This window comes from Thermobia domestica, chromosome 13 (genome assembly GCF_964235325.1).
Source record: "Thermobia domestica chromosome 13, izTheDome1.hap1.1, whole genome shotgun sequence".
Classification (NCBI taxonomy): Eukaryota; Metazoa; Arthropoda; class Insecta; order Zygentoma; family Lepismatidae; genus Thermobia; species Thermobia domestica.
This window is the reverse complement of record NC_137466.1, coordinates 122,825,481-122,846,783: the sequence shown is the minus strand read 5'-3', so window position 1 is coordinate 122,846,783 and position 21,303 is coordinate 122,825,481. Positions and strand designations below refer to the sequence as shown.

At 38.2% G+C, this 21,303-nt stretch overlaps 1 protein-coding gene across 2 annotated transcripts in view; it reads left to right on the top strand.

Moving 5' to 3' along the window:
* Sse (extra spindle pole bodies like 1, separase) overlaps positions 1–21,303 on the top strand; it is a 74,831-nt gene that overhangs the window by 36,651 nt on the left and 16,877 nt on the right. For both annotated transcript variants that reach the window (XM_081736393.1, XM_081736392.1), the window contains exons 6-7: positions 5,965–6,315; positions 13,314–13,609. In XM_081736393.1, coding sequence (XP_081592519.1) covers positions 5,965–6,315; positions 13,314–13,609 — 647 coding nt within the window. The remainder of the gene's footprint in view (positions 1–5,964; positions 6,316–13,313; positions 13,610–21,303) is intronic.

Here is a 21,303-nt window from a genome sequence, read left to right as displayed (position 1 = left end):
AATGACTGCTTCGTGCTTCTAGTGTTAAAGATTTTTTTTTTTTTTTTCGTTAAGACTCATACGATAGTTCCAGCTGATAACTCACGATGCGCACGAAGTGGCAACAGCCTACCACGTGCTTGTCCAAATGTCAATTTGTTTCTAGTTTTGAAAACACTATAAAATGTTGTTCCGATGATCTGTAAGCATAGAGTTGGAAATTAACAACACAAAATTCATACAGGAGAAAGCATTTCATTAAGACGTGCAGTATAAAAATAGTTTTAAAACAGTTAAGTGCCACGTAAATCTCATGGTACTTACATTAAACTTTCTGTATGAGCCGGGATTAAAAACGAAATTACAATAAATACAAATAAATTTACTGAACCGTTCTTAGAAAACCTTTCCTCGGAGTCCCGTCGGTTTATTCTATTGAAAAAAACTTACTAAGATCGACTGACGGCCTTTTACAAAAGTAGCAACATATGGTAGACATGTAGGTTCCATGGGATATATGTAGCCTTTACAGAAATTTTGCTGTAGGTTCCGGGGCGGTTCTCTTGTTAACAAGAAAAACAGTAACTTGCCAGGGACGTACGCACCTGAAATCCCATCTTTTCTGCAAATTTTGCCTACTTGTAAGGGCGGTTTTACAAAGTTTAATATAGTTTGCTCTCAATTTGAATTTGGTTCCCCCGGAGAAGCTTTCGATCCCCCCGAAATAAATTCCCGCGTTCGTCCTGATAGAGTGAAGCACATGTCACCAGGAAAGAGCAGAAACTTTTCAAATATTCTTTCTTTTATCCTGCTGATTTCGATAGATTTTTCATATATAGCTCCTTAGTTTGGCTTCAATGAAGTTAACTGGGCAGGGTCATGCTTTTGGGAAACTCGAACTGGAAACAAGATACAATCGCATGAAACAGATGGTTAATAGTTGTAGTCTATTTGTAGTTATGATATTGTCTGTAATTCTGTGTCGGTCGTTTTAATAGTTCTATATTAAATTTGCGACTTAACATTACCGTCTTTTCCTATGTAATAGGTGTTTTTGATTTACACGTACGGAAAACAAAATTGTTATGCGTTCAGTAATATTATCGTTCAATTTTCATCCCCATTTGCGACAGAAGTCGAGGGAAAATGAGCCAGACATAAAGGGAATTTGTAAGGATCTTTGTTCATCTTTTGGGCTTCGTTTTTTTATGGGTCGTCAGGGTGTCTATCGGTCATGAAAGTCACGAAAGTCATGAAAAAGTCACGAAATCACAAAACGGTCATAAAAGTCAAGAAATTTAGCTTTTGCGTCACGATTTTTTAAAATCTGTACAAATATAAGTACAGATTGGAAAATTTTGCTGTATAAAACGTCAAAATTCATCACCAAAAATGTTGATGGTCAGCTTTAAACGCTACCAAATCACAAGCAAAGCACGCTTCTATCGTATGCATGAAAATTCAGCCTAATTCGCACCCAAATTCGCTCTTGAATATGTTACAAAATTTTACGATTTGGTAAAGAAAAGGTCACGAAAAAGTCACGAAATTTCATTTTGGAATTTTAGTAGACATCCTGGTCGTCTATGTTTCTATGACCAGACCGTACCTTCATTTTCCACATAATGGGGGGCGCGGTGGCTCAGTGGTAGAGCGTTCACCTCCGGTGCTTCGGGCCCCTGGGTCGATCCCAGCTCGCGCCGTGTGGACTTTGTGGTGGACAAACACCGTGCTCGTGGGTTTTCTCGGGGTTCTCCCGTTTCCTCCCACTTTCTTCATTCCACCATTTCATTCATTTCTCATAATCACCGTCTCCTTTAGCCTAACCGGCATAACCGTGGAACGTAAAACAAAGATTTCATTTCATTTTCATTTTCCACATAATGCATTCAAAACAATGTAACAAGAAAACGACGTGGAACGCTGATGATTTTCTGAAAGCAATATATTGATCCTTGAAAGATTTACTTCAAGTAGAACTGCTTTCGCAAAAGTTTATTTACAGTATTTATTTATACATATTTCTGGGCATTACCGGCATCTATTATCTTAAGTCAGTCACGTATGAGGAATGACACGTCCCTCCGCGAGTACACTACCCGGAGAAGGAACAAGAAAGGAAGCCTCTTGGAACCTGTATGTTAGATACCATTCCGGCATTTGCCTAATGTGAATGGGAAAACCCAGAAAAAAAACTCACTCAGGACAGCTGGCCTGAAAAAGCTGTTACATGATTTCGACTGAATGTCCCCGCCGGATATCAAACCCGGGACTTGCAAAGATAATTGGAGCTTGCTTGGTTCCTAAAATTTTTTCCACAAGATGTATAGAAGATAGCAAGGCTACAAAAACAGTAACAGAGCTAATCCCGCGTTTTAAAAAGTTTGTGCGTGGAGAAAAGATAAAACTTCACTTGAAGGACCTTTTGCTACCTTCAAAACTAAACTTCTGTTATTTATGGCAACAGATTTTGACGTATTTTTAGTTCACTTTGAGCCAAATGATGTCTTTTTACCGTTCTTTTACAAAGATCTTTTAATATGATGCATGTTGTTGCGGCCAGATTCATTAGGCAAATCATGATGAAAAAGTTAGCAATCTTGTAAAAGTAATGGCTATTAATGTCAGTGAATCTCCTAACCTTAAAATATCACATAAGATAGATCGGGTTTCGTGTTGCTGATCTTTATAAGAGGTTGAAAGAAAAGTAGTGTGTATTTTGTTTAAAAATGAATGCAGAAACAATTTGGAAACATTTATGTGAAAGATTCTCTGATTGCACAGAGAACTAAGTGGAAGTGCAATTGCTGCCCATATGGTGGCTATGTGGCTCTATGGTTATCGTACGCACCTTTGGCACAGGAAACTCGGTTTCGATTCCCAGTGGGGGATCATGTAGTTCGGACCCCACGTGAAGCTGTAAGTGAGCCCATCTCATATAACCTCGCTGCTGAAAGAGACGCTGAACTCCCAACCAACCAACTAATATCGTTAGATGTATCAAAGTAAATATTACTAAATACATGATTTAATCTGTGAGAAACCCATCCTGAAGAAGAAAAGAAGCTATAAGCAAATAAAATTTGAGAAATATGAATGTACTTGTCGCTGGAAGAAAGCAACTAATTTGTTGAAAAGGCTTGCAAGAGAAGAGAAAACTTTATTAGTGAAGTTTTGTAGTTTTCATGGAAGTTAAATTATGAAAGAAGACAATGTAAGGTGAAAGAAGTGGTTTTGAGCTTTTAGGATGTACACTTTTGTATACGTTATAATTGTTTCCCACTGTAATTCAGCCATACCCTGTGTAAGATGAAATCTAAGAAATATATATATACTCAAAACGTGTAGAATATGTTAATTTACGTGCACACGAACTCACTAGTCAGATAGATAAACTGAGTTTTACAATGCAATGTTGTTAGTATTGAATAGTAAGTTAATTGTAAGTGAAAAGCTATTAGTATTGTACTTGAAGATTTGTAGACTGTATGTATTTATGTTTATAACATCATGATCCTTAGACTTTTCGATTATTAGATTATGTTTAAGCCAAATGCATGTATAGTATTTGGTGAAATGAATTTCATTTAGAAAGTCGGTCATGAAAAAGTCATGATTTATAATTGCGCAATTCCCAGGTAAATACTCTGATTAGCAAATATAATTGTGTGTGTATGAGCGTGACAGAAATTTTCCAAAATTCATGAACTTCTATAAGAAAATATCCTTCAGTATTCTTTGTTGAAATCCTTTTGAATTCTAAGTAGCGAAAATGTTCTGCTTTTGTATTTTGCACGTACACTATGCGTAATGGAGACTGAGGCTCCGTCAGAAATGTTCTGGAGCCATGGCCACGAAAGATAGGCATGGGAAATTTATGTATTGTAATACTTTCCAAATAATAAGTTATTGATGACGATATGAAGAAAAGGAAACGATAAATAATAATAAATAATAATTAATAATAATAATAATAACACTCACTCACTCCGTCCGTCCGTCCTAGTCTTACCCTTGTTGGATGGATGTTCTACAAGTTCGTTACCAGCGACACGATTAGCTTTTTATGTTTGTCACTTATTTCTCGGACCTCACGTAACCAGAACGCTTGTGAAAATAATTTTATAAAGACAATCTACTAACCTGAGTATATTTTAAATAAGATTTTTCTGGTTTAGACGAGTGCCAAATTTTAAATTATTTTTACACACATTATCAGTATATGTAAAACAGTTGTGTAAAAAATAACCAATACATATCTGTAGATAACATAAGTTACAAACACAGAAAAGAAATCATGTAATGATAATTTAGTGGTTAAACATCCACCATATATATGTGAAACCAGAATATGACTTGCCACCAGTTCAGCGACTAGGTTTAAATTTTAAATTTTTATTTTTTTCAAGGTTGCTCGCTCTCCATAAATACTAGTGTGTAACATAATTTCGTTAAAGATAGTTTCATTGCGTTCGTGCTGTACATTCGATTTCATGATACATAGAGGAGAAAAACACAAAGGAATACTGTTATGATACATAAGTTATTTGTTACTATTCTCGACTACACATGAAAGTGAATATTCCTTAGTTTTTTTTTTTTTTTTTTAAACCCCAAGAACTTCCGAATAAATAGACCAAATTCAGTACAGTATTCTATAACTAGAGGCACGAGTTTTTCGCAATGCGCGATAAAACGAAATGCGTCAGAATTAAGTAATTTTCAGTTTCTTGACGTTTTATGATATTCCATGTGTATTTTCATTTGTTTCCGTTGCGCGAAATTTCTAACAATATGCGAAATAACGCGAAATGTTAAAAGTACGTTTTCATTAATTTAAAAACGCTAGTTTGCCGCTGACGGAACAGTAGAACGTGGCATGAACGGTGCATTTTTTTGTGATACGGACTTGGCTATAGAGAACATGTTGCGCGTTAGCTATCATCATCTCAGCTGGAAGGGAAGTTCCAAAGTAATAATTGTTTGAAGTTTGTTGTAAATGCACTTACATGTGTGTGGCTTCCAACAAGCAATGCCAATAAGTTTTTCTTTTTTCTTCGAGTATGGACTGGTGATAAGTGACAAACGTACAAGAATGGAGGAGAAAAATGTGGATACATGTGTAACATGCTTATATTTAATGCTTAAATGTAACTTGTGCCTATGTGTTTTCAAAAGACAGCAAAATGTTCCTACTTACAGTAAGTTTAGGTACTAATTTTCCTTCAGTTTGATTTAATATATATATATATATATATATATATATATATATATATATATATATATATAATTTTCTGTAAGTGAAATTTACAATGTGAAGTGAAATATTCAGTATATTTTGTTTTTAGGTAATTAATGGTGTATTTCTGTAGTGATCTATGAATAAAAGGAAAAATAGTAAGAATATCAGGGAATATCTTTTCCACAAGAGATACAAAGTGCGAAATTTCATTTGTATTTGAAAAATGCGTCAAAACGCGAAATATGAAAAACGAAACGCGAAAATTTCAAATTTTTAGTGCGAAAAACTCGTGCCCCTATCTATAACTTACGAAAGAAAGTGATTGGGTCCCTGATTCGATCCCAGTTCGCACCAAATGGGCTTTGTAGTGGACAAACACCATGTGGGTGGGTTTTCTCGGAGTTTTCCCGTTCCCTCCCACATTTTTCATTCCTCCATTTCATCTTCCTTAGGCTCGGAGCATAATCCTTAGGACGTTAAACAACAACAATAAAAATTGTTATTAATAATAATTAAAACAGGAACACCTTACTTTTAGAGGTGAACTACGGAGAAATTATTGACAATGGAAATAAATTCATTTTTGACTGTAACTGTACATATGAAGACCTGTATAAACTGTCCATTTTATTTTTCAACACATTACTTTACCAAGTTATTTTCATATTTTATAGTATAATCTACTTTATAAAATATTTTGTGGTAAAGCTTCACATATTTATTTATTTATTTATTTTTAACAGCAAGAACTCAATTCTACAGCATTTAATTGGCTTCGAGCATGGCAGTGCCTTTTCCAAGGGCATTTGATAGACAGAAAGTTGCAAGAAGAACTAGATGATATTGTTTCAAGAGTTTTAGCTGCAACAAACATACAATTGGAACCAAAGAAGAAAATACTCTTTCAGAAATTAGTAGAAGGATTTCCACTATTGTCACACATAAATGTCATCAAAGGAATATCTGATTGTTTGAATACAAGGGCAAACGATACGAATTGCAAAGTTGTTCATCAAGAAATAGAAAAATATTCGAAAATGTTGGAAAAGATAAATCAAGGGAAAAGACATCCAGTTCTTCTAATATTAGATAAGGTAGGTTTCATTTGGTATTCTTGTTAGTATTCATTCTTCTTTGATTTTTTAAAAATCAATCACAAGAATAGTGTGTATATATATATATATTCGTACGCGATCGATGGAGCTCATTCGATGTTGACCAAATTTGGAATAATGGTAGACTTTCGCGAGCTTAATAAGCATTTGGATTCCTTTGGTGTGCAGGCCCTTGATTCTTGAGCTTTTGACCATCAAAGTGGAGATTTGGACTTAGTTCTTCGAAGAAGTTTAAACTTTAAATTTTAATGGTCAATAACTCGAGAGTCAAAAATCTGCACAATATATTATTTCATATGCTCAATGAGCTCCACCACCATTTCAGTTATAGTCAATTGGTAACCTTTGGTTCCGAGTTAATAGGTCACCAAATCTGGGATTTTAACAGTCCAATTTTAAAAGAATGTTATTTTTAGATCCGGGAGATGGAATTCATCAGATCTTCACCAAATTTGACGTGGTAGATTTTGAGGAGCTTAATACATATATGAAACATTATGGTATACATATCTTTGGTTCTCAAGTTATTGGCCATCAAAGTGGGGGTTGGAATTATTTTTAGACCAATCTAATTCCCAAATTTGATACACATTAACTCGGGAACTCTGTACATCATAATAAATTCACATGTCTGCTGAGTTCATCAAAGTGTACTGTCTTATTAAATGTGGTCAAGTTATTTTGTTCTCGAGTTATAGGCATCATCAAAGTTTGGATGGAATTCGACATATGTGTTAAATATTTAGCAAATGGATTGCGTACAAAGATTTGATAAAAATCAATGAAGGAGAATTTTTTCCTCTACAGGAAAACTTACTAGTCATACCGAACATTAATTCGCCATAGGTAAAGAATCTCAGCAGCGTTCCTTTCAGAACATGGGAGACAGTTACTCCGTTTTATAGGGAACGTATACTGAATCGTCACAATTTAAAATTCACACTACTAATTTTACTATCTGTTCAATAATTTCAACATCGCTATCGTTTACAGGAGAAGTAAAAATCCAAGCAAAATCTATCTTAAACAGACTTTACATCACAACGATTTTTTACATTCACACCGAATCAGCTCATACTTATGTGATTACGGCTAACAGTAGAAAGAATTATTTTACCCCAGTATATAAGTTATTTACACAGAAAAAGGAAATAGAAGATAAATTATTTATTTTCGCTCCTGAAAAGAATCATCATCATCATAGTTATTCTGCCATTATTAGCAGATCTCATGCCGCAACTGAGAAGCTTCGATGCTCCACGGTCTTCAGGTAACTTCCTTGTCTTCACGTACAATTTTTCTGTTTTGATACCGCCTTCAACTGTAGCCGCCTTCTCCTCTTCCCTCTTTCCTGTCACCATACACTCTACCACGTTCTTCATGATGCAGTTACTTCTTAGCTAATGCCCTAATCAGTTTCTCTTCCTGTTTTCAATTACGTCTAAAATTGTTCTTTTATCCACCCCTGCATTTCAAACACGTTATCATTCGTTTTCCGCCGACTTTTCTTCCTTCTAAAGGCTTCTTTCGCCATTCCTATCCTTTAAAATGCACAGATGAAATAATGTCTTTTTAAAACTCCATTCTTGTTACCAGAATATTAAAATTCTGAAGGAGACTAATAATACGAATAGGATGGGTTGCTTTTGTATCCGGCACTCACCACAAAAGTAAGCAACAGAAAGGTGTAATATTCAGATAGCCATTAAATCATCAAGGAACTTTTAAAAAATGCCTTACTTGGTATAAAAGTTATTTTGCTGTTCCTAAACCTCATTCTGGTATTCTCTTATTTACGAAATTGTGAAACACACGTTGGATTAAGTTAGCAATGTTAAGATTTTATTGAAAGCTGACAACACAACAGAATATAATTTTTTTAAAAAGTATATTTAAAAAACACACAAGTTAATTGAAATATATTTTGTATTCTTTGCTTGATTATATATTTATTGTTGGTGGGTTGTTCATTGATTTTGTCCACAAACAGTTTACTAACGAAAACCTGCTGTTACTACATTAGCTTTCAAACCGTGGTTCTGCAATTACAGATTATAACCTTGTGTTACCTTTCCTCTTTTCTTCGTATGATAATATTACATAATTTTCCATCATCTGTTACTCTTCATCCTTTATTTTCTCTGAATGACTACTCATGCAATAAATTGAAAGTTGTTAAGCTTTTATGAAGTTTTGAAGACATTGAAGAAAATTTTACTTTTTGTTAGTAATGAATTGTTCTTATTTATCTTTTTGTCCTAAGGAAGTAATGAAAATGTGTTGCCCGTGACGTTTAGTTATGTGAGTATCGTATTTAAAAAACTGAGAAAGTAAGACTAAAGAAGGTTGTTCTGTTCATTTTTGACTGGTACTTACCTTAAGAGAGACCGCGCCGCCACCACCGATCATGTTCTATTGAAGTCCCAGCATTGTGGACTATCACACGGCATCGCAGTTTCGTTGCAGCAAGCTCCGGCGCAGTACAGGCATTGGAATTGTGTACCACTCCTCCCTGCAAGCTTTCCACAGGCCATCCACGGGCGGCGATATTGAAGACGTCGTTTCAACAGTCTAAACGAGCAAAAATCCATTGGACTGGCATCTGAGCTTTTCACAAAGAATGTTTTCAAACGGAATGAACGAATCCCTAATTCCTCTGCCATTTCCTGATAAAAACGTAGTGATGCTCTGGCGATATGACTCGAAGCCTTGTCCATTCCGCGGATAATCATTTGGTTCGCGTCCATTCCATACAATTGTGGGATGTTTCTCCGATAGATAGGTGTCAAAATGGATTCTTGGAAGTATCTTGCATTCACCTTCACGTTTTTGTCCACCTTGCATATCATCGACTTACTCTCGTATCCGAATCCTTTAACAACCATAAAGGCATAAGGGAAATTTGTGTCCCATATCACCTTGAGTCGGGGGATTTTCTTGGCATGCCAATCGACGGATCCCCTTTAGCACTGTGGGTGTCATTTTGCTTGCAGCCCTTTTCCTGGTTGTTTTCTTGGGTGAATGTTTCGCAAGGGGAGCCTGTTGTTTGTAACGGTCCACAATAGCTTTCACAGTCGTCACCTCGAGTGTTAACCCATTCTTCCGACACTGTTTCACAATGCGTACGTACGAAAACTGAGCATGGAAAAGCGTCATTACGTAATAGGGTGGAGCGTTTTGCACTTTTGTTGCAAATTCGATGACGGTTAATGCGGAAATGGTGCCATTAGTGGCACCGACCTTACTGATTTTTATTTTTATTTTTTTTTTTTTTGGACAACCCCTTACCCTGCCCCAACGGACTTGAAGTTTTTAAGTGTTTGGTTAGGCAACACGCACAACACAAATGACAGAAAAGCTACTTGTGGTCGTTTTTAGAGTTAACTGATGGCTATAATATAATTATTTTATTAAAAGAAACTTTAGCAATGCCAGTAAATAATTTTAAAATGTTTGAGTCAAAGTACAACCATATTAGCTCAGTTGTTGGAATTAATGTCCAGATTTTGTTTGGAATGCCACGTTAACGATGATTATAGTCATAGCTCTTGATATAACATGATTTGTTTTTGGCAAGTCATCGCTTGTTATGTACACCGACAGCAAATGCCATCTAGCGGCAGGCTACACAACTTCGTGGTTGCTTACTTTGGCCACGCTCTTCGAGCGTCGTCGCAACGTCCGGCTCCGTCCAGAAGATTTGCGCACCTCCCGCTCGCCTCGTTGGCTCCAGAACCTACGCCGACGTTTCTAGAATATTCTCGCTCGAAGTTTGGCGGTGGTATAAATATTGCGTACTTCGGCCAACCAATCCAACAGGCCAGTTTATTGCAGCTTAAGCTTTAACGGTTTTAGTTCGCTACTGTTTCTGTTAAGATAGAAAGCTTGTGCATTGTACCTAAAATTATAGTCGTCTTAGTGCGATACGATTCAGACATTTTGTATACTTTGGTTTCCAAGTTCGGAAGCAATGGAAAGCAAGATGAAGAAAAAGCCTCATAGCAGACCAACGCGGGAAAGTGTGAAACGAGGCTTATTAGGGACTCCAAGTGAAATGCGTGAAGTGCAGTTACCCACGTACGCTGACATTATGCGACATTATCATTGGTTTCGAAGTGATTTAAGTGGTGACGAAAGTGTAACTAAATTACCAGTGACTGACATTTGTAAACTAGTTGGACAAAGAGTTGTCCATACTTGGCGTAAAGCAAGCATTCCTGTGGTTTCAGAAAAGAGAGTTTTTGACATGCTGAAAACATTTTATAATAAGTGTCGCACGAAGGAAAATCATTTCAGTCGACAAGGACAAGAAGCAACACTTCGTGCAGGTTTTGTTGCACACGCGGAAAAGTCTCTTTTTGATATTGCGTCTTGCAAATGTAAAACCGCCGAAGACTGGAACTATGAGAGGACACGCAAGGTTCCAAAACGATAATTCAAGTTTCTTTTGGACCAGAGAACTTCACGGAAAATGAGCATTGGTAACATTGACGTCCGAACAAGCAAATCTCTGTCAAAGACGTTTTCCTGTAAAGTGAGCAGATTTAAGGGGCAGACAACCAAGAAAGACGCTGGAAGTATTGAAGCAAGTCCATCAACTAGTGGGATTAGGCATAGGCACAGGTCAAAGATACTGGCGTCGTCAGGGGAATCCAGCGAAGCTGTTGAATCGGGAAGCACGTCGGAATCTGACTTCGAGGCGCGACCAAGAAGGAAACATAGCCTAAAGCGCATCTGTTTTCAAAATACAACGGAGGCAGCGTTTAGAACTGGAGCTTCAGACAGACAGGTTGCTTTGATCGCTTCTGCCGTACTTCGGGACGCGAGACTCTCAACGCCAGAGGACAAAAATCTTGTTGTTGACAAATCTAAGATACGAAGAGGAAAAGATAAACTGGGTGAGAAGATCCAGAGAGAAAAGGCTCACCTAGGCCGGACAAGTATCTACTTCGACGGAAAAAATGATGCAACTCTTGTGCAAGAAAAAATTAACGGCAAACTACGAAGAAGAGAGGTTACAGAAAAGCATATCACAGTTCTATCGGAGCCCGGTTCAGAATACTTGGGTCATGCCACACCTGAGTCAGACACTGGCAAGGATATTGCCGACTCTATATTGGAGCTTTTAGAGAAGAACCAGTACGACGTGTCAAGTCTTGAGGCATCGGCAGCGATGGTGAAGCCACGAACACAGGATGGGATAGCGGCGTGATAAGTCAGATACAAAGATCCCTAGGAAAGGAACTGCAGCATCTCATTTGCCTTCTTCATACCAACGAGTTGCCATTTCGACACCTGGTTACCGAATTGGATGGTGGGACGATCGGACCCAACGCTTTTTCCGCCAACATCGGAAAGAAATTAAAGGATTGTGAACGGTCACCGATAGTCTCCTTTACACCCATTCCCGTTGAATGGGTGTCTGGAATGGAAAAACCAGATGGTTTAAACAGCGACCATAATTAGTTCTGAAATTTGTAAGGCTGTTGCTAGAGGAAGGTGTACTACCGATCTAGCAAACAGAAAACCAGGACCATTATGACATTCACGATGGCTTACATTGGCCTGTAGGATGCTTCGCCACTATATCAGTACTGATAAACCTAGTTCAAGTTTGTGTCTACTTTGCCAGTACATTGTTCAAGTATATGCTTCCGTTTGGTTTTCAATACGGCGAAATCCTTCTTGCGAAATGGGTTCCATGCATCTGTTTAGCATAGTTAAGCTATCACGTTTTCTGCAGAAAATCTACAACACATAGTTCATTCTGTTCTACAAACAAACGGATATTACGCTCATCATGAAAACCTGTTGATAGCGATGACAGCAGATGAAAATCCGCATATTCGAACGTTAGGCTGGAGGATAAAAAAAGTGTCGCAGCCACTCCGAGATCAAGCCGCCCACGTGACTTCATTGTTCCAAAATTAAACTTTACAGCTGAAAATTACTACGACATGATTAATTGGCCTAAATGACTAACAAAGCCGCCAATCACACGAAACATAACGGATCAGCAGCTTGAAGAAAACATCCGAACTTCAGCTACTCTAACAACAACATTCCCTTGCCATAGTCAAGCTGTGGAACGCAGAGTGAAGCTGGTGTCCGAGGCAGCGTCGAAAAAGTGCGGCCAGAATGCAAGAGATATCTACGTTAGAGCCAAACTGAAGTCTAGAAGAAGAATGCCCCGCTTCGAGACCAAGAAGAACTACGTGACCTAAGGTCAAATGTCAACGTATGCCTTCTGGATGGGTGGGTGGGCGGAACTCGATGTGCAACCACCTCTCCGTGGTGAGTTCTGGGTTATTTTGCGTACAGAGCAAAATAAGCGAAGAGCTGCACAAAGAAAATCGTGTTATATCAAGGGCTATGCCTATAATCATCGTTAACGTGGCATTCCAAACAAAATCTGGACATTAATTCCAACAACTGAGCTAATATGGCTGTACTTTGACTCATAAATATTTTAAAATTATTTACTGGCATTGCTACAAGTTTCTTTTAATAAAATAATTGTATTATAGCCATCAGGTAACTCTAAAAACGACCACAAGTAGCTTTTTTGCCATTCGTGTTGTGCGTGTTGCCTTAAGTCCGTTGGGGCAGGGTAAGGGGCTGTCCAAAAAAAATATAAAAAAATCACTAATGGCACTTTTTCCGCACTAGCCGTTATCGAATTTCCAACAAAAGTGCAAAACGCTCCACCCTATTACGTGACCCTCCCAGTACCGATTGTTTTTCTGCGCCTAATCGAAAATGGTCAAATACACAGCGAACAACCTTCTGCATAAGTCTTAGCTTTCCTGTTCTCAATTCTTACCTTATGTCATCATTGGTTATATACTCGCGTTTAGAGTGATTACTTATGTAAACATCTTATTTCTATATATTCTGTGTTTACTTTTGATTATTTTTTTCTTTTGCTTTACTTGTATTTGTAATTTCACATTTAATCGAACATATTTCCTCTTCAGAATGTGCAAGAGTTTCCTTGGGAAGTGATACCAGTTGCATTAAATCATCCGTTTTCAAGAGTACCTTCTCTTCATATGCTTGTTTGTTTATACAAAATGCACCAATCCCTAGTTGAAGGATGTGGCATCAACCCTAATTCAGCTTTTTATATCGTAAACCCTGGACGTGATCTTGCACGAACAGAAGAACGTTTCAGAAATCAAATACTACCAAAAATTAATTGGGATGGTATTATCGGACGGGAACCTACAAGTGAAGAATTTTCCAAAGCTCTAAGGGACAAGGATATTGTTTTGTAAGTTGCACTTAGTAAACTTCTCTCTCTCTCTCTCTCTCTCTCTCTCTCTATATATATATATATATATATATATATAGCGTTCAAAAAGTCTCTATACATCTGAAACGTGTGCAAGCATGTTTGGAGGCTCATGAGGGACATTTCCAACATTTGCTGTGCACCCTGAACATAGTGCTTTTATGCCATAAAATATAATAAATTTTGAGTAAAATAATTTTCTCGTTGCTTTGAATATGTGACAATTCAGGTGTGTAGAGACTTTTTGAACGCTCTTTTACTGGTGTCCAAAAAGATAGCAGAATCCTAGTCTACATGGACCAAGCATACCTGACTGATCCTAGGCATCCAAAACGTGGACACCTGCGTGAAAAAAGTGTGCAAGGGAAGAAGAAAACACACAACACACAGTCCTGACACCTTTATTTGACAAAACTCACCATAGTTGAAAATGACCCAATGTGTGTGGCGAGAAGACAAATGAGTTTGTGATGGATCAAAAGCATCAGTAAGGCGTGTGGTCACCCCGCGCGGCTACACAGGCTGCACAACGTCGTTCCATGCTTCCGATCACTTCATTGATGAGGTCCATCGGCATCCTTGGCCATTCCGCCCGAAGGGCAGTACACAGGTCCGGAATCGTTCGTGGTGGGGACTGTCGGGCTGCAGTCCGCCTTCCCAATGCATCCCAGACATGTTTTATTGATTTCATGTCTGGGGACCGTGCAGGCCACGGCATGCGTCGAATATCTTCCTCCTCCAAAAAATCACCACCACACTTGCCCGATGACAACGTGCGTTGTCATCCATGAATGTGAATGATGGTCCAACTGCACCCCGAAACAGTCTCACATACTGTTCCAGCACCTCATCACGGTACTTCTGGCCAGTCAAAGTATCGCCCTGAAAGACGTGTAGGTCAGTACGGCCATTCAGCATGATGCCCACCCAAATCATCACACCCCCACCACCAAATTGGTCCGTTTCAATGATGTTCTGCCGGTTGTAGCGTGTCCCCTGTTCTCTCCATATCAGTGTTCGTCGACAATCTGACTGCAAGCTGAATCGCGACTCATCCAAGAACAGAACGTGACCCCACTGTTCCATAGTCCAGTGCCTGTGTTCTTGGTTCCACCTCAAGCGGACTCTGCGCTGCACACGAGAGAGAGGGATACACAGGACCGGATGTCTTGCGTAAAGGCCAACCTCATGCAGTCGCCGGTATCCCGTTTGTCTTGAAACACGTGCTCCTGTAGCAGCTGCAAGCTCTGTTGGCAGTTGCTGTGCTGACATCGACCGAGTCCGACGTGCTCTTACCGACAGATACCGGTCCTGTCGAGGGGTTGTGACTCTTGAGCGACCCGGAATTGGTGCACGTGCGATGTTGCCGGTTTGAAACCTGTGCCACAGCCGTAAGATCACACTTTGTGGTACATGCAGTGTTCTGGACATTTCCGTTTGTGTTTGCCCAGCTTCCAGCCGTCTGATATCCTGCCCCGCAAGGCAGGGTCTAATGTGGGTCCTTGTGGCATATTGAAGCCTTCACGATGCACTAACACTATTGCCAACACGTCTGCTTTGCACACGACTCAGCAATCGACTGTGGTGTGGTGTGCTGTTATCAGCTCTTCTTCGGGCATTTCTCTCCCCCCCTCCCCCCTCCAGCAGCCCTTGTATGATCTTCGGCGCGCTTTCTTCTGCGTGGCAAGGTCAATTCTGATCGCACTGTTTTTCTTAATTATGCTATCTTTTTGGACACCAGTATATATATATATATATATATATATATATATATATATATATATATATATACTATGTGATCAAAAGTATCCGGACATCCCCCAAAATATACGTTTTTCATATTAGCTGCATTCTATGCCACCTACTGCCAGGTACTCATTATCAGCGACTTCAGTAGTCATTAGACATCGTGAGAAAGCAGAATGGAGCGCTCCGCGGAACTCACGGACTTTGAACGTGGTCAGGTGATTGGGTGTCACTTGTGTCAGAAGTTTGTAGGCGAGATTTCCACGCTTCTAAACATCCCTAGATCCACTGTATCTGATGTGATAGTGAAGTGGAAACGTGAAAGACACGTACAGCACAAAAGCGTACAGGCCGACCTCGTCTGTTGACTGACAGAGACCGCCGACAGTTGAAGAGGGTCGTAAAGTGTAATAGGCAGACATCTATCCAGACCATTGCACAGGAATTAACTACTGCATCAGGATCCACTCAAAGTACTATGACAGTTAGGCGTGAGGTGAAAAAATTGGATTTCATGGTCGAGTGGCTGCTCATTAGCCACACATCACGCAGATAAATGCCAAACGACGCCTCGCTTGGTGTAAGGAGCGTAAACATTGGACGATTGAGCAGTGGAAAAACGTTGTGTGGAGTGACGAGTCACAGTGTACCATGTTGCGATCCGATAGCAGGGTGTGGGTATGGTGAATGCCCGGTGAACGTTATGTCAGCGTGTAGTGCCAACAGTAAAATTTGGAGGTGGTGGTGTTATGGTGTGGTCGTTTTTTCTTGGAGGGGCTTGCATCCCTTGTTGTTTTGCGTGGCACACTCACAGCGCAGGTGTACATTGGTGTTTTAAGCACCCTCTTGCTTCCCACTGTTGAGCAATTCGGGGATGGCGACTGCATCTTTCAACACTATCGAGCACCTGTTCATACTGCACGGCCTGTGGCGGAGTGGTTACACGACCATAACATCGCTGTAATGTACTGGCCTGCACAGAATCCTGATTTGAATCCTATAGAACACCTTTGGGATGTTTTGGAACGCCGACTTCGTACCAGACCTCACCGACCTACATCGATACCTCTCCTTAGTTCAGCACTCCGTGAAGAATGGGCTGCCATTCCCCAAGAAACCTTCCAGCACCTGATTGAAAGTATGTCTGCAAGAGTGGAAGCTGTCATCAAGGCTAAGGGTGGGTCAACACCATATTGAATTCTAGCAGTACCGATGGAGGGCGCCACGTACTTGTAAGTCATTTTCAGCCAGGTGTCCGGATACTTTTGATCACATAGTGTATATTGCTTTGAACTTTGAGAAATAATTAAAATGTGGATTTTTTATGTTACAATCTTTGTTGTGTAAACAAGGCTTGGCTCTTCTTGTGATACCGTAAAACAAATTAGTTATTCAGCATAGTTGTATATTGGATTCGAGCAGTCGCTTTTTTCAATTACAAAATAAGAATCTGAACATAAATAGGGTAGGTGGACCACGGCTTTGAGTTTTTCCGTTTACTGACAGGTTTACCGAGATTGATTGGAGTTTAGCATATCTTTCCGGCAGAGAGAACATATATGAGACATGGACCTATAGTTTAAGGTGTAATCCTAAACTCCATAATGCGTTCAAATTTCAAGGCTTTTTCACTTGGGACCTCGTGCACGAAAGGCGCGCGCGCTACATTACAGACTGTAAAATTAAATATGGGAGATGACACAGGCTATAAAATCTATAAAATCATTTTTTTCTTTCGTAGTAGTTTAATTCAAAAGCTAAATTTACTTATTTATTTTATCTTATATTTTTTCATTTACAGATCACTTAGCATATTCTCGAAATTTTAACTGTAGATTTCGGTAGATTCGTGCGTTGATTGGTGAACTCTTGGATGCTGGAGAAGATGGTTCGGAGTGTCTTTCTGAAGTACAATTGTCACTTTATATATATATATATATATATAGGGACGGATCCACGATATGATCAAGGGAGGGGCTGAACCCTATTTTGCCGTTTTATCCAGTGTAAAGCAGGATTGAAGCCCATTTTGCCCAGTGTATATCTGAGCGTCAAGGGGGAGGGGTATAGCCCCTATAGCCCTCTTTGGATCCGCCACTGTGTGTATATATATATGTATTGTTAGTTGTGGATGAAAGTAGATTCTTAAACAAATAACATGCATCAATAGTGCAAGTGTCACTTTGGGTCACTTGCTGGATTATATTGTGTAAAATGTTAGAATAATATAATTGTATTAATATGTAAAATTTATATATTATATATGTGGGGGAAATTGGTCAGATCTGGTTAATATTATTTATTTCTATCTTAGTTTAATATTATATGTTAAGTGTATTTTCAATTTGATATATGTATGTATTAATTGTGTAATATTATGTCTTATTTAGCATATATCATATATTCTTAACAATATTTTAGCCTCTATAAAATTTCAGTTATACTAGATGGAAACACTTACGTCAGCAATGTCTTTTTTCAAATATTCTTTTGGGAGTTCCTTCTCCCATAGTTTTTTAAAACTTTTTTTTTTTTAACTCTCTCATCAGTATATAAGACCGAGTGAAATTGGCTCGAGAGGGGGTGTATTACGGAGGTCTTGCTTGGACTCGTTAGGTTCTCCGAAGGGTTTCTCAATAGAAGGCATGAGCTATATCAGGTTCTACTTTCTAGTAGGTTTTCATTTTAAAGGGACTTCTTTCTTGGACTAAAATGAGGTCCTGTAAGAAGAAGGTATATAGAAAAGTAATTCTTATACTGATTCAAGAAATAGGTTTTTCCTAGGGAATTAAACCCTGTAGAATAGGAACAGGAGTTGATCCTTGAAATGCTACATTCCATATTTAGGTGGATATGGCATTTAGATGAGCAATTTCCTGAGTTCCATCCGGTGCGAGTACAAAGCTTCGGATAAAAGCCCGAATAGTGGCTCGGATTCTACTTTAAGTCTCGTCTCATATGGCCTCAATTCTGAGAAAGTATGTTAAACTCCAATCAATCACTCAAAATTCTTGCTTTCTTAAATTACTTTCTACCATAGATTTAACTTTTTCGCCAGTTTTTACAGGAGCAATTTTTACTAGCCACCGCGCCCCCTTATAAATGTTCATAAGATTAGTGAGCTTATGCTGAAGGAATGAGCACTATCAAATACAGGTTTCTTCGCTTTGTTAGTTGCATCAAAATAATAATAATAATAAATAAATAAATAAAATAAAAAGATAAACTTTAGGTTAGTGTTAGGGCAGAACGGTCAATTCAAGTAGTGTCAATGAAATTATTTCTTCATAAACGTGAAGTATCCGAAAAATTTTTCTTATACTATGAAGGAAACAAAATAAGCATTTATTGTAAAATTTAAGTAAATCAGGAGCAAGTTTCGTGTAAAGCGGGTTAATTGCGCTGGCGTATGAAAAAAATAATGATTAGAATAAGCACTAGTCTTGAGGAAAAAGAAAAGCAATTTGTATGTTCTATGATTATGTTATTATTGTATATTTAGGCTTCATTTAGTTAGTTGGAAATTTTGTGAATATAAGTTAATGGATATAAGTACTTAGTGGGAGTGATATGTGTCTTAATTTTGTATTGAGGCTATAACTGCAGTTATGTATGGAATATAGAACTTCGCAAATGGTTATATGATGCTAGTAACGTGGACCAAGTATAATTTGAGACAGAAAGACAGCACATGATTTTTTTGATTAGCTGAACTGTAATTTTAGTAGCGTAGAAATAATTTGTTTTAAATAAATTCAAACGATGACTATTTCTTAAGGACACACGCAAAGGGAATTTAATTAAAGATGGGGCATTTACCAAATTGAATTACGGTCAAAGTAAATTTATTGATTCTTGACAATGTTGATCGTAGGCGTAGACTTAAGGTTGGGGCATCGTGACTTGCGTAGAAAGATTTAATCAGTTTCATTATACCCAAAAAATGCGATCTAAAAACGAATATGGACATTAAATTTCGGCAATAGGATTCTCAGTATACACTACAATTAGGGAAGTAATATTACCAATTCAGTATATCGTGGCTGCGCCTCGAAGAACCGCTATGTGACGTTTTTGTCGAAAATGAGTTATGCCGTGCAGATAAACTTGAAAGCTGTCAGGCAGCGTCCCTTATAATGTGATGAGTGAATATTCAATTGTTTCGCTACAACAATGAAAAAGTTATAGATTGAAATTAAAGGCACCAAGTTCTCATGACGTACGTATTGATCCCCAATGTGCGTATGTAGCCGCAAAAGATAAACCGACATGTGCTACGTAAACACAAAACTAGTAATATAATATTGTTGAAGCAAGCTACAACAATGCCCAGTGCATAATATGCGCACAATCAATTTTATATATATATATATATATATATATATATATATATATATATATATATATATATATATATATTTTTATTTGAAGTGTTTCCGTGTATATTCGGCAAAATTTTAAGTTTGAAAATTTTTTTTCGCTTCACCTGGAAAGTTGTGGTTTTAACACAAAGCGATTCTTCGAGGCGCAGCGACGATATGCTACAATTAGAGTAGTAATAATATTACCAAGAAAAATAACCGAACTTCAGTATCCAGAATTGGGAAAGATCCTACTCCAGCAATATCAAGTTTCGTCAGATTACATCATCAGCAGATACCAACTTCACGTCAGACAACAGTATAGATAATGAACATAAGTTATATAATCGAATTGAAACATTAGGCAATAAAAACCGGTTTGGAAGACAGTATGAGACATTTATAGTGGTATGTTTACCTGACGAGAAGGACATAGGTATTTATCAGGAGAGGCTTAATCAGTTTTGCTAGTCAAACGACATAAATGCGAACAAAAGAATTTTAATTTCAGCTTCGGCACGATCGGCATATGCCACATTGAGAGGTATTTTTCTTCAAGAAAAGTACAGGGTGAGTCGAAATGATGTTCCCGATTTAAATTTTTTATTTTAATAACAGATATGTAAACAGAGATTAGACACGCTGATTGATCAACTCAAAAAGTTTTTTCTAATATATTATAAATGTTCAATATGCGATCCACGAGTTACACGACACTCATAATCAAGTTCCTACCAAACTCTTCTTAGCATGTCAGGGTCGATATCGGCCACAGATGCAGTGAAGCGCACCGCAACTGTAGCAAGTGGCGGCACAAATACCCTAATTTTTTCACAAAAATGCCATTGAACTTGCACAACGGACTTATTCTCATGAAAATCAAGCACACAGAACGCTCTGTGGCCTGTAGGAGCCATATTGCTCACTTCGACTAAACTGCCTTTTGGTGGACGTCTAATTACGCCTCTGCAATAGAAAGAGAAAAAAACTTTTTGAGATTATATTGACAAGAACAGCTCATTACTGTTCAAATAATAAATTAACGAAATCGGAAGCATCATTTTCACTCACCCGGTATCTGAACTTCGGAGCAATTCGGAGTCAGAAAAAATTCTCAGACAATATCATAAATCAGTGAATTACATAGTTCATCGCTTTAAGTTTCATGATCCAAAACAACAAGTTGGTCAACGAACTGGCGATTTCATGGTAAATTTGGAGTTTAGTGTCGCGTTCAACATCGAGATTATGTGAGATTTGGATCTACAGCTAACGTGATATCTGAACTATATGAGCTCCCACTGGGAATTGAACCCGGGTCTTCCGCAGCAAAGGCGCGTATCTAACCATATAGCCACGAGATTTCATAGTAGAGTTGAAGACCTTAGCCAAAAAAAGTGTCAGTTTGGATTCTTCCAAGAGGATACACTCTATCATCAGTCGATGTGTGGTGTTCTTAGTGACAGCCAGAAAGGAACTGCTTTCAGAAGTACAAGTGACTTGAAAGAAAGCCCTGGAAATAGTTGCACAGCTCAAAAGTTTGGAGTCGGAAAGCCGAATTTTGAA